The sequence below is a fragment of the Fistularia commersonii genome, chromosome 12 (genome assembly GCF_037954325.1).
Source record: "Fistularia commersonii isolate RoL2024-O1a breed Wild chromosome 12, RoL_Fcom_v1.0, whole genome shotgun sequence".
NCBI classification, from domain to species: Eukaryota; Metazoa; Chordata; class Actinopteri; order Syngnathiformes; family Fistulariidae; genus Fistularia; species Fistularia commersonii.
This window is the reverse complement of record NC_141295.1, coordinates 14,613,679-14,627,933: the sequence shown is the minus strand read 5'-3', so window position 1 is coordinate 14,627,933 and position 14,255 is coordinate 14,613,679. Positions and strand designations below refer to the sequence as shown.

The following is a 14,255-nucleotide window of genomic DNA, read 5'->3' as shown; positions in this document are numbered from 1 at the left end:
AATGTTTCAGTTGGATTTTGACATTTTTTTCATATAGGACAGAAGGCTACGGCCTTTAATACATATGGAAAATCGAAAAACAAGTATTACATTTTGAAATATGTATCTGATTCAAATCAATCAAATCTCTGCTAATCAAATCAGATTGAACAAGTTGAATGAAAAAAATAATAACTCAAAGGTGATGGTTCTTTCCATATTTTCAGGATATAAGAAGGCAGGTGGAAAATATTCTACCTGGTTGAATGATTCCGTTAGAATTAAAGATGGAGGGCTGCAATTCTAAGTTCTTAAATATTTTAGGTTTTCCTTCTTTATCATATACATACAAAACAATATAATACAATGGAAAGTATGCTTAGTAATGACATTGAAACACACAAAGGGGAAATTTCTAGTAATCATTAACCATATTAAATTTTCATCGCAAAATGTCTTAAACTGTTGTTTTCAAAAATGTATGAACAAATGTAAAATATATACCAATGCCCCTGAGCGGCACCATGAGTTGGAAGAGAAGCGGTGTCTTACCTTTTTTTCCAGGTCCTCATTCAGTTTCGTACAGGAGGCCTCATACTGGCCTTTCTCTGTGTTTGCAACACTCAATCTCCTCTTTAGAGATTCTATGAGGGCCTTCTTGCTTGTTGCTTCCTCAGATGAAGACTTAACCTGTATAAAAGAAAAAAAAAGTATAACAAAGGGGAAGCAGGGAGGTTTGATTTACAGCAAAGCATCATTGAGTAAATGTTAGTGTAAATGAAATTACGTCGAAATTTAAGAACCGTTTCTGAATAGCAAGAAAAAATGCAAACATAAATACCGAAATAGAGATGTCTGGTGCACACAAAGCTGTTACCTGGGCAAATACCACTATGGGTGAACAAAAATGCTTTTTGTAGATTAAAAAGCTGATTTTCAGGCAAGACTTGGAGAAAATAAAACAAGTATGTTTTTGATTTTGCTTGTACATCTGTGACGAGCAAAAACGGGGCCACAGATATGTGGATGATAAAAAGGCAGTTGCCAGCAGAGTGTCTCATATCTCTCCCATAAGATTTCCTGCAGTCCATGAGCAAACAAAGACATATGGAGGGGGAAATGTAAAAGATATCTTTCTATTTCTCACAAATCAGCGTACTGTCTAAATTTTATTAAAACAGACTGCTGAACATGCTACATAACTAATTTTAAATCTTCAATGTCAGATAGGACCATCTATTTTGCTTGAAAAATGCCTTTGTGATCAATATCATTCCAGGACACAGAAATCCCAGTTGTCTATACTGTGGTTGAAACTGGGTCCTAAAGTCTCCCAATCAAAATTCTTTGGTTTAGTGTAGGTTGAGGCTCCAAATGTGAACAGCTTAAAATGTAGATAAATATAGTAATCAAATACATTCTGAAATGAAAAGCTTAAATTGGTACCACAAACATTTTACTGGGCAGGAGAAACTAGATGACCTGTAATTTATACCGTTTTCATGAGCTGCTTCGTACTGCATGGGAATTTTTTGCTTTATTCAATTTCATTTAATGCCATTTTTGTTGTTATTCCTAATATGCGTTTCTTAAACTTCTTAAAATACAATGTTCAACCTTTCTTTCCAAGTCCTCCTTCAGTTGTTCACAAGAGGCCTCATACTGGCTCTTCTCTGCATTTGCAACACTCAGTCTTCTCTTTAGAGATTCGATGAAGGCCTTCCTGTTGGTGGCTTCCTCCGATAAAGCCTTCACCTGCACAGGAGTACAGCAAAGGGACGCAGGAATATGAGTGGTTCTTTTTTTAAAATTGAAAATCAATGAGTAAGTGCTAAAATAAAAGGAATAGATTTGGATTCATTGAAACCAGCCTCACTAAGTTCTGCTAAGTAACAGTAATGTTAATGCTTGTAAAATGCAGGTCAAATACAGCATTCATATCTGTGAACAGAAAGGGTTGTGTGAGTACTACAATAAGTAACACGATTCTTACCACTAGACCACAAGGGAAGTCATGGGAAAGGAACCCACAGAGGATCTTAGAGACACAAGAACCTTTTGGTTAAACTCCTAACCATTAGATGAGTTTAACTTATAATCAACAATACTAAATGTTAAGGAAGAACTGGTTTTATCTACGACTAGAGCGGTTTACATTATTTAATCCTGTTTTGTAACTACTAGCAAATCTTTGCCTTTTCATTGAATCCCAATAACCATAAGAAATCCGCTATGCTGATGGGTCTGGTGCCTTGGATTGGAAGAGCACTGTGCCAAAGAGAAAGGGCCTTTATAAAGCCCATCCATAGTTAATGTTGATTAAATTAGCTGCAAATGGCAACAAGGCTGCAACACAGCAGCCGCACCTTGAGACAAATCTGACTATTCGGTAACAACTTGATATACTTTTAATACAGGGGCCACTAGATGAATTAGCTTCATCGACCCTGCACACTGTTAACTCCTTTCAAAATGTATTGTGCACAATGGCTTTTGATGTATTTCATGTATATGAGGCCATCACTGTGTCTGAATACAAGAGAACTAAGGTTTAAATCCAAACATGCTAGATTAATCTGGTCATAAAAATTTCTTTATAAAAAAAAAAAAAAAAAAAAAAAAAAAAAAAAAAAGAGAGAAAAAAATCCAACCAGATTTCAGTTTAATACTCTTATGATGCTTTGTATTTACATTTAGGTTCTGCATGTGCGAGGGTGACATTACCCAAAGTGGCGTCTTGCCCTCACCTGCTTCTGCTGTGGGGGGCTTTTTGTGATTTTGTACATTCAGGACTTATGGACTAGTGATGTGTGTTTAGTGTTTACAATCATCCTATTCACTGATTTACATGCGTTATCAATTATCAGGAAAACAGATTAATGAAATGCAAATGACATTATAAAAAACTGTTTCCTTATGAGAATTTTGATAATTAATTATAAATAATGTTTCAGTGAGTTGTTTTGTTCAACTGTACAAGCTTCATCTGAGAGGCTTCCAGTGTATTTTATAGCTTACTTTATTTTGTTGAATGGACCCTGTGACCAGAAACCTGCATCTGTAGTGTTCCACTTTTAAGATCCAGAAATAACCGGATTGTAATCTATCACTCTACAAAAGATGTCAAGTTGACGGGATGCTGGAACGACCGCAGTCGTCAGGTAACCTGTGTACCTTCTTTTCCAAGTCATCAACCTGGGTACGGTAACTCTTCTCCATCTCTTGTAGGACCTTCAGTCTGGTCTTCATGTCATCAACCAGCTGCCTTTTCATGTTCAGATCTCGCTCCGTGTGGTTTGCTCTGGAAATATTTACAGCATAAATAAATGTGAAAAAAAGGCTGCTCTGCATTTCAAAATATATACGTGCACGTACAAGCGGAGATATAAACAGGAAAGACACAAAGTAACAGACTCCACAAAGTGGGCCTCCACAACATCCCAATGCGGTGCATCTGGCATGCCAACTCATTTTGACAACTAAATACACAGAATGGTGTTTAGGTTAGCAGAGGGGGTGAAATAAGTATGTATAATCCTAACTGGCATGTATTAGAAGAAGCGCTCTAGTGGGAAATGTCGCAGCAAGTGTGACTGGGGAGCCCTTTTTGACAAACTGCATCTTGAATCAGCAGTGACACTACTTGAAAGACTGTAATCATGTCCTTAAACGTTTATTACTTCCAGAACGTCACATTACAAAAAAAAAAAAAAAAAAAAAAAAAAAATCACATCAGTGGGTATATCTGACTCTTGAGAGACAGATCTTGACAGGAAATATAACCGTTAAACTGTTTGTATTCTGCCTCAGGTTGAAAATAACATCTGATGGAAGTCGTGGTCTTAGCCTAAAGGACGTTGTCAACTGCTACAAAATGCATTGTGTGTGTCGCTTCCTGTTTCAGTGCCATGCTGTGCGGACATTTTTAATCCTACAGCTCTGCACAGTTAGATAACAGTGAGGTCTTGTTTTAAATGGGCTCAGTATGTTAGCATGTTTTATTCTGTTTTTATAAAAGGCAAATAGGAGGCATTTTTCATGGTTGTCTATACCATGGGGAGAAGGAACAAATAGAATAAAGATAAGGATGAGGCTAATTAAAACAATTTTTTTTTTGAAAGAAGAAAAAATAGAAAGATACCTCAGCACCCGCATGCATCACGGCCCGCATGTTTTAAATAAACTGATGATGCAATGCTTGAGAAAATGCTTTCGTGTAAGTAAATGTCCCTGTCTCCCTCGGTGGATAAATGCCTGAGGGCAGACTAGCGAAATAAATGTGAGCTTGTCCTATTGGAGTGACATTAAATTAAATGAGAGAGGAGTCTAGCCTAGGGACTTTGGGGCAAAGTAGTGCTGGCTGAGTACCCCATGGATTTGGCCATTAATGAGAAAACCCATATTGAACCTTTCAGATGACTGTCTGGAGTTGACTTAAAGACGGAGAGCGGCAATAAGAGCCTCGGCAGCTCCCTCTGCCCCAACGCTAATGGCAATTAGATGGACAACATTTATTTTAGATGTTCTCTTCTTCTCCATCCCCAAAAAGAATAAAGGATAAAAAAGAATGAGGGATATATGGGGCTTCTCCAGGAGTGTGTGATCTCTATTTATGAGTGTTAGTGGGAAGAGAGAAAGAGAGCCTCAAACCGTATCCTGATCACTCAAACGTTTGTTCCCTTTGTTCCACGCTTGTTGGCAATATTGCTCATCAAACATGCGTGTATTGTAATGATAACACTCAGCGGTCTGAAAAGTGTGTTGGAGGAGAGAACAAGAGCATACATTCCTGCATATGTTGTAAAGAATGAAGTATGGGTGGACGTTTCATGTGGCTGATAGACAACAGGGCGAAAGATGAAAGCAGCAGCTTCATAAATAAGGCAGGGCCATAGTGCCGGATATTGACTGAGGACATGCCGGTGTACTTTGAAATTCATTTTTTCCCCCTTCTCTTCTTTAAGGCGAAGCAGCCTTGGTCCCTGTGTGTGTGCTGAGATGTATATTTCAGAGATGTCTAGACATGTCTTTCATTCTGAGAAGGGGTCCCTCCATGGAGAGAAATGGAGTGGTAGGCTAGAGGAGATAGCAAGTTTTAAGTGTGCGCATGTGTTTTCCCGAGCAAGGGAGTGACAAGAGTCTGAGGAGAGTTCGAGGCTGTCGCGGAACCTCGGCCGAGGGATGTTCGCTCTGTCTGGCTGTGATCTGATCTGCTTTGGTCACACACACAAACACACTGCAGCTGTGATTGTACACATGCCCTGGATGCATTATTGAGCATGGCAGGCAGAGGACACAGCATACTAGACAAAGAGAATGAGAGGAAGGAAAGTCAAGTTGCTCTTTGTACCTTTCCACCAGTTCAAAGATGAGATCCTCATGCAGAATGATGATATATGCCTTTCACAACACTACCCCGAGCTCAACAGTTTCCATGGGTGATTTTCTTTTTCAGCTATAGATTGTGAATATGTTATATGCATTGGGTTCTACAGTAGGTGTACCATGTAACTCATTAGGGCTTGTGGCCCACAGGCCAGAGTGATGCTGTGTGGGTTTCGGTGTCATGGGCCAAAATGGTCCCTCCTGCGGCACACAAACAATCAATACGCCGCTTTGATCACCACTCCACATCAGCTACCCACATAAGCAACACCACACTACGTGACACACCAGACACCCACATGCAGACATGTGCATATAAACTATAATTTCTTCTGTTGTTTTTATTCACACCCTCATGCATAATTTCACAAACAATTTGCACGGAGAGGCATTTTGTTAGTGAAGTGCAGCAGCCAGACTGCTACCACATGGTGGAATCAAACACTGCAGTTTAGAGCTTGGGCGAGGGAGAGTGAAGATAGACACAGAGAGCCTGAGAGACAAAGACAGAGAGATGGATGCAGGAGGAAAAGGAAATAGGAAGCTAAGTAAAAGGTGTAAAGAAAAAAGAAGAAAAAATATTCCTAATAGAGACAAAGGTATGAGACTAACTTGTCCTGCAGCTGGCGAAGCTTGTCCTCCTTTTCCTGCAGTTGGCCTCGCAGGGCTTTGTTAGCAGCCACCTGCCTTGTGACCTCCACACTTGCACTCTGGGGGGAGGGCACACGGTGTGTGTTTTTGTTAATGTGTTTCAGCGTGTGCAATAGAGGGTGGGGAGGGTTTTCACGACATGGCTGATGACAGGTCAGGCACAGCATGCCTCCTCATTATAGTTACAGCAGGAGGGTAGAGGGGTGCTAAAAGAGGTTAAGAGAAAGATTGTATTTTCCAAAGAAGGGGAGGTGAGGGAGTAATTAAGAAAAAATAAAACAAGCGCGTTATCAATTTTCTCAATGATGGTATTAAACGAAAAAAAAAAAACATTATTATGTGTATACTGTAATACTTTAATGTATTTAGAAGGATTCGTTTTTTTTTTAAATACATTTAATTTCAAGCTATTAAGACAACAATTCAAAAGTACTAAATTTAAAATCTTTAAAACAGCACAATATTCAAAATTGTGCTAATCACTCAATATTGTCTCGCTGCATTTAAAGTAGTCTCTTTCTAAAAGGTTGCGATTTTTTTCCCCCTTTCGTCTTTTGCTTATGAAATGCGAGTTGTACCGCATCCGGCGACAGGTCGGCGTCTGATCGTGAGAGAGACAGATATTTGACTGTGCATTTTCACTTCGCGTTAAGGGCCCCGTTGTCTCTTTTAGCAACCGCGCCGAACAGAAGCTTTTGATAATGCGCTCACTCAGTGCATGCACCCCCCATGGCGAAAACCCCCTCGCCTCCTTCCCTTTTGCTGTCACCTGACATGACTTCCTCGGCTGAGTGTAACGACAGCAGCAATCTGCTTGGTGACACTGATGGGCTGGCTGCGGAGAGGGTGATAATACTGTTGTATCACTCACACCTCTTTTTCTATGATGTGGGGCACGTCTCAACTGCTCTTCTCCATTCCTCATCATTCTGACAGGTGCTCAGTAATAAGATCAAATGATTAGAAATGTTAATTTATGTTGAAATCACATACAATTTAAGGTGATAAGGGTAAAGTGAGAGACAGGAGATCTTTTTTTATACATCGTACACAATTTGAAAGTCAAAACTTTTGCAGTCGCTGAACTCATCAGGGACTAAATAATTTTATAGACCTTAGGGATGTTTGAATAGCTGCGAAGAACTAATTATAAAGAAATTAGTTCTTGAACAATAAACTCAGATAGATGGGGATTTCATACTGATTCAAGAACAAAATAAAAATTAAATGTAAAATGTGCAGTTTACATAAATCTTACTCCGGCAATAGTCTCACGTTTGTACCAGTGTACAATAAGAGACTAAATTTTGGTATTTAGGTTTTTAAAATAGTTCTTTAAATCCTGACATTAGAAAAGTATGCAAAATGGTAGACGTAGTGGAATTCCTTTCCCATCATCATATTGAGAGATTTTGCACACAAGCGTGAAGGCAAGTCATTAACGTCACAATTCTGTACGCAGTTGTGAACCACGAACCTTGAGTTTGGTTTGAAGTTGTTTGACTTCAGCCTCCAGGGCCTGCGAGGCAGGGTTGTCCAGGTTGGTCATGATCTTGTCTGTGTTAACAGGTGCTGTTGGTGCAGGTTGAGGGGGCAACCTGATCTGCCTCCACTGCTCCAGCTCCATTTCAAGGACCTTTTTCTGCTGTTCAACCCCGGCCAGGTCAGTGGTCAACTTCTATAAATTGATAGAATACATGGGTAGTAAGGGACACTTTATATTTTGACAGCTGAATTGCCAGTTTCCTTGAAATCTAACTCAAGAGCAATATCTACTTGACAATGAAGCAATATTTTTTTTGAGATTGAAATATAGCTACTTAAAGTCATTTTGAATTCATATTTCTTTTAGATTATAAACATTGAGTGTGCACAGTATGTTTGAAATAGTGCATGTGGTAGCCACCGGAGAGCCCAAGGCTCTGCTTTAATATCTTGTATGTGATAAAACTCTTTTTTTTTATGCTAATTAGAAGACAGATGATGATGTTGCCTGGTCGATAGGGCCTAATTCTCACTGTGATTGGCATGCATAATAAAGACATCCAGCGGAATCACAGAGCAGTTTGGGACGCAGGGAGTTCAGCATTTGGTGAGTGGTTGGGTTTGGGGTGATAAACGATAATGGCACTAGTTGATCATGTACAATGTGCAGTCTATCAGTGATGCTAAACAAAAGCATCGAGGGTGATGCTTTTAACCACATTATGGGTGGCGGAAAATTAACAAAGCCCTTTGACTACTTAGGGAGAAAATGAAGAAGAAACACATCTGTGAGTTTGGCTCAATACCACCACATCTGACTTATCTAGTAACATATTTCAATCAACAAATCTTAATGGCACAAACAGGAGACATGATATTTAGAAATGTGTACTGCACTCATAGGGCAAATGCTAGAACACACTCGTGCAAGTGAAACCACAGATTCCCATGGGTTTGCTCACTGCCTTGCATACATGGAGGTTATTGATATCTGGTTGCTGGCTGACACCTTTTAATAGAATCCCTCTTGTTTTAGGTTTCCTGTGCTCTGTTGAAGACACACGCCATATCCCCCTGGGGTGGGGGAGAGAAGGAGGGGTGATGGAGAGAAATAGGGAAGTGTAGTGGATGAAGGAGGTGAGGCTATGGTTGCAGTGGCGGTGCCGCACGAATTAAGAGTGGCATTGATGACACTTCCTGTAAGACAGGCTTTGATTTCACAGGCCATTTTCAGCCCCGGTGAGAGATGACACTGACATGAACTGATACGTCGGTGGTCCATTAGGCTGCAGGAGAGGCCACTTCTCTCTCTCCTCAGAGCAGGGGCTTCACTAATGTTATTTAAATATGTATAAATCAATGATCGGTAAGACAAATAGGGAAACATCAGCCGCTGAAATGGCAAAGGGAGTAGCTGAAGTCAAGTAACTTTGGGAAAACACCAGGTTGACATTTTCCCAGGGAAGTTACTCAATTACTATACAATATATTTGAGACCTTAATATTGTGTATTATGCAACAACAGATCAAATTTAAATGATTTCTAAGGCTATTTTCTTCAACGACTTATGTCTGTGGCACACACAAAGCCAGTGATAATCCTGTCTGTGCATTTAAAGAGGAGGGCAACCCACTCCACACTTAAAGGGATAAGGGGGTAAAACATGAGCAATATCAAAGAACATTGCAAATTCAAATAGGAAGAGGAAGGCATGTGTGGCAAATAAGCAAGGTAATCCATGTTACCAAATTATTCATGCTGTGGATAATGTGCATGAGAAATGCATTTTGCTAAAATGTGGATTATGATATAACATGAGGGGTATGTTTTACATCTCACCTAAATTTAAAGTATTCAAAGCACATTCAAATATATATTTTTCAAACAAATATTTGAATAATAACCACAATACTGATATTAAGGTTTTTTTTTACACCGAATTGTATAAAAGCCAACTGCGGCACCCTGAATGAAACACCTTCAAAACTATAAGAAGTTATCAGCTGTTTAAAAACATGTAGATGTTATATTTCACAAAAATGGTCATTAATTTTTACATCTGGTGAATTTTTAAATTACTACCGGTAAGTGATCACCTTGCTGGACAGATGTTCCATTGGATACCTTTGGAAGGTGATATACTGTAAAGTATAAATACAAAAAGTCCAAAATAGATGCTCTCAATAATGTCATGCTGAACCCTATCTAAATGACAAAAATGAAAATGTATCTTGACTTTGGCCTCTGTAATATAGTCGTTGCAGTAATAATGACTATAATAATAAGCTAAATTTATAATTCGATAGTTGCCAGCTCAGCCCTGACAAGAGGTGTAATTAAAACTCCTTTTCTTTTAAGCCTATATTACAATAATAATAGCCTCACTGTGAAGTGACGATGTTGCACTTCACTCAACATAATACTAACTGTCATGGTATGACACCAGAATTAAATGTCTGTGAAAAAGTAAATCCAGTATTAATAATTGTAATAATGACAAAAGACTAGTAAGTAAGTAAAAACCACAACCTTCTAAATAGGTCTTTATGTGATATTACTATTTTTTTTTATCTATTTTTTTTAAGTTGAGAAAAAAATATCCACAGAGATAAAACGTGAAATATCTCTCACAATTTTAAAGTGTTTTTTTTTTTAATTATTTTTCTGACCGCATTTCAGGACTCCTCCAGTGCCATGAGCCAAACAATTTTTGCATTAAGCAGACATAGATTTTCCTTCCTCCATTCTAGGTTGTTCAAATATCTCGATACATTGTTCACTCCCTTATTCTCGTACTGCCTGATAGGAGTGACTGCACCAAGGAGATTGTCACAATGAAATGGGACACCGAACAAAAATAGAAAGCATTCCATGTCACGTTAAACAGAAACCATCCTTTCGTGATTTATACATTTCGGTGGAAAGGAAATAAAAAAATATGAATCATCAGAGTTTTGTAGGCACATGCTTAAAAGATTATACATATTGCTTACAAAAACATATGTGGAAACATGGTGATGACTGAAGTGGTGTAGTGGTAACTGAATGATGAAAGTGTCAGCCCGCTGCAGAACATAAGTTTTTTTTTAATGCGGGGGGAAAGTTGATGTCATACATTTGATGTTCGCAAAATATTAGGCAATAAATTCAAATTTGAAGGCATTTCCAACTCAAGAGAGAGAAAGAAAATAAAGAAACAAGATTTAATGATGGAGCGGATGAAGGTCCGGGGGGGGAACACAGTGGCAACTGGATAAGGAGACACGGCAACACAAACAAGTTCCTGTGAAACTGCCATTCTGTTTCTCACATGATGGCCCCCGTGGAGGCTGTCCTAAGCCAATTACAAGCAGCAAGTTTTAGTTAGAGAGTTGGCTAGGACAGGCTGGAACAAGCCCAAAGTCCATCACCTCCTGCTCTTTGCAGAGAGGGCAAGAGGACATGGCTTTGGCCAGGCAGTCAGCTCCAACTTTTGCTGGTGGAGTGGCATTAATACTGCAGGAGGAAGCAAACAGGAAGACAACAATTCCTTCTCAATCCATTCATACAAACAACAGTGTACATTTGTCTGTGTGTGTGTGTGTGCTGGTGTGTCTATACGTGTGTGCCTTTAGTGCTGTATCAGAGTCAAAGGTCTCGTTGGACCTTGGAAATCAGATACCTGGGAGGAAGCATAAGGGCCACTTCCAAGGTAGCATCACTATGAGAGCAGCGCCCTGACCTCTGTGTCCATTACAATACACCTGTGCAATTCTACACGAGAAATATACAGACACACTGACAGTTACATCTAATCAGTCATCCGGTCAAAAATTGCAATCCTATCTTATATCATCAAAACAAAACCTCAATTTTCCGCTGCATTAACAACTGAGTCTTTTAAGGAGCGTGTATGTTTCTGAATGTGTGGGTTAATATGCTACTGTATACAAGGTGGTGATGACCAGAGGAAAAAAATGCTGTTAAGGGGCAAAATTGTTTGGTGTTTTATTCATCTTCCGTGTCAACTGTATGAGTTTCCGGCCTGGAAGCAGGCACTAAATAACTAAAAGGGTGAGTGGCAGTAGAGTCCGGGCACAAACAAAAACAAAACAATCATCTTGTTTCTATGTGTGCACAGGAGTGCATAGATGGAGACATGCCAGTGACACTGTTGTATAGCACGCTTGATGAAACATTCAGCTGGATGAGACAAGAGCAGTGTCAAAGATATGATAGGAGATTCTTCCACCTGCTATGTAACTCTGAACTCCACAGATGAAGCTGAGCCTGTCAAACACCCTTATTAGTCATGATAAGGGCAAGGGACCTGACTTACGAAATACTAGCGAATATGAAAGAACAGTGATATGGAGAAAATAAGAGAAATAAACACCCGTATCCTTAAAACTGACTCTCTCTCAGTTACTTGTCCTCCTGCTTTTTTCCCAAGTTACCTGTGTGAGCTGCTTGCTGCTGCAGAGATTCTCAGTGAGGGAGTTGAGCTGTGTTATGATCTTCTCATTGGCCCGCCGCAGCTCTCTTGCTGAAAGCACAGCATCTTTCTTGGCACTTCGCAGTATGTCAATGTGACGCTGTAGGGACTCGACGCGGTGCTGCAAAGAAGAGGAGGAGCACTGCTGGGCCTGTATTCGCATCCTCTTCCTCCTCTTTCCTCTGGTCCCTTGTTCCCAGCGCTCATGCTGTTTATCATCTAACAGGAGGAAGCGCACACAGGCGGCGCAAAGTTGACAAGTGCACAGAAAAACTCACAATCCCTATTTAGAAGCCACTGGTGGGAGGTAACAGGAATATATAGATAAGTTCCTTTGAGTGTGCCAAGTTGGAAAAGGTGATACATTTAACAATTCCAATTACTATTTCTCTATCCACCAATTAAGGAGTGAAAAAAAAAATCCCAATTTTTAAACACAGGTTTCCAATCAACTGCATTTATACATAGACTGATTGTTCAGCTTTGTTAAATAAAAATATAATAAAGAAGATCTGGCAGGGTTAAGTGGAACTATAAACTGGAGATTTATTGGTTTAACTGTCCATCAGCAAAACACTGAAGTCCTTATTGTTGCTGATAAGCAAGTTGGGTCTTTCCATGGCGGCATTAGCCACCGACATGTAATCATGTGTGAGAATAAGAAAATTAATGAGACTTTGCATAAATCGCTATGGTATAGAGTGCTGTATAGATTAGGGCCAATTTATTATTAATGGACCATTAACATGTTGTATATTTTTCAGTGAGAAACGTAAACGTTACCTTGAGCCATTCTATCACACTGATTTCTTCTTGATGCTGCTGCCGCATCAGCTGTCTCGGTGATTAGCTCGCACCTGTAAAACTAAAAACACAGTAAAGTCACAGATAGTAACAAAAGAAACAAAAAACAAAAAAACAACCGTCTCAACATGCTCAACAACAGGTTGCGATGCTGTGCTTCCTGAGGTGAGTCTCATAATGACTATGATCACAGGGTGTTCACAATTTAATGTAACAAGACAAAACACCCTGTGCTTCAATAATTCACCTGAGCATGTTCAGCTAACTTCAACCTGAGCACTTCTCAGCAATATTACTTCTGACAGAAGCTTGCAAATGCTGCCTTTGTTCAATCACTGTCGACAAGTACTGATTTACTCAAACAGTGTGATGTACACGTTTGAGAGTATATAGTCATAGTCATAAGGTGCATGTGTGACACCTCCCAACAGAAACATCGTTTGTAGTCACATCAAAGAAGCATCCTCCCTCAACCTAACACACTCCTGCCTTCCTCTGTCTGTTGCCTTCGTATAAGGGTCAGGTAGGATTTGATCAGTGCCGTGTTTGATCACATGGTACCAGAGAGACGAGAGGAGACGAACCGTTTGATTTGTGACATTGAACTCCATGAGAGGCTGGTGCTGTCATAGCAATCAGCCCACAAGGAACTGAGGGGCACATTTGGTGAAGCTAGAGTGGGTAAACTGAAGCAGATCTAAGAGTAAAGGCCCTGGCAGCTTGCTGCTTAGATTCAACAACATCCTCCCTGCTAAACATCCACCACATTCCTCACACTGAAGAATGATTTGTGGAAAGGTTCCCCCATTTTTTGTTTTTATTGTTAACCTCTCTCCTTGATGGACATTTCCTTGGGGTTTGGTGCCGCCTGTCCCGCTGTGAAATTATTTTATTTGGACAAGAGGAGGGCCCGGGGCTATTGATTTCATGGCCCGGACAGCGGACTGAACAGAAAGCAAACAGATACACAGGGAAGCCTTTGTGGAAGGCCCAGTTGAGAAGAAATTGCGCAACCATTCATGCAGAAGCACCTGGAACACTCAGCGGCACATATGCGGGATGATAAAGTATAACTCAATATGTATTTTGATATTTTTTAATCACAAAGTGGGACTTTGGGAACTATTTTTGAAATTGTATAAAAGTACTTTCAGCAACCCCCAGGGTATCATTAAGAGTATAGCTTGTATGCCTTACATAACCAAGAGTTAAATAAATAAATAAATGTTTAAAAAATATTCATCATTCTGCTTTTGAGGATATATAAATGAATGACTTCTACAATGAAAGCCATTATGAAGGTTTGAAAGTACTTACATGATGTGAATGAGAAAGACTATATTCGAGGATTTTTACAGTCATTCCACTCAGAGAATAAAAACAAAACTTATTTCCTGAGGCCTGGTAGACAGCCAGTAGCAGTGATACAAGATATAATGCGATAAGCTGTGTATGAGATATGCACAGTGAAGAGAT

At 39.6% G+C, this 14,255-nt stretch overlaps 1 protein-coding gene across 1 annotated transcript in view; it reads right to left on the bottom strand.

Annotated features, from left to right (window-relative positions):
- cntln (centlein, centrosomal protein) overlaps positions 1-14,255 on the bottom strand; it is an 82,559-nt gene that overhangs the window by 17,638 nt on the left and 50,666 nt on the right. The window contains exons 17-23 of the mRNA XM_086156195.1: positions 12,759-12,840; positions 11,938-12,194; positions 7,493-7,693; positions 5,977-6,074; positions 3,154-3,280; positions 1,597-1,734; positions 532-669 (exon numbers count right to left, since the gene is read on the bottom strand). Of these exons, the coding sequence (XP_086012321.1) occupies positions 532-669; positions 1,597-1,734; positions 3,154-3,280; positions 5,977-6,074; positions 7,493-7,693; positions 11,938-12,194; positions 12,759-12,840 (1,041 nt within the window). The remainder of the gene's footprint in view (positions 1-531; positions 670-1,596; positions 1,735-3,153; positions 3,281-5,976; positions 6,075-7,492; positions 7,694-11,937; positions 12,195-12,758; positions 12,841-14,255) is intronic.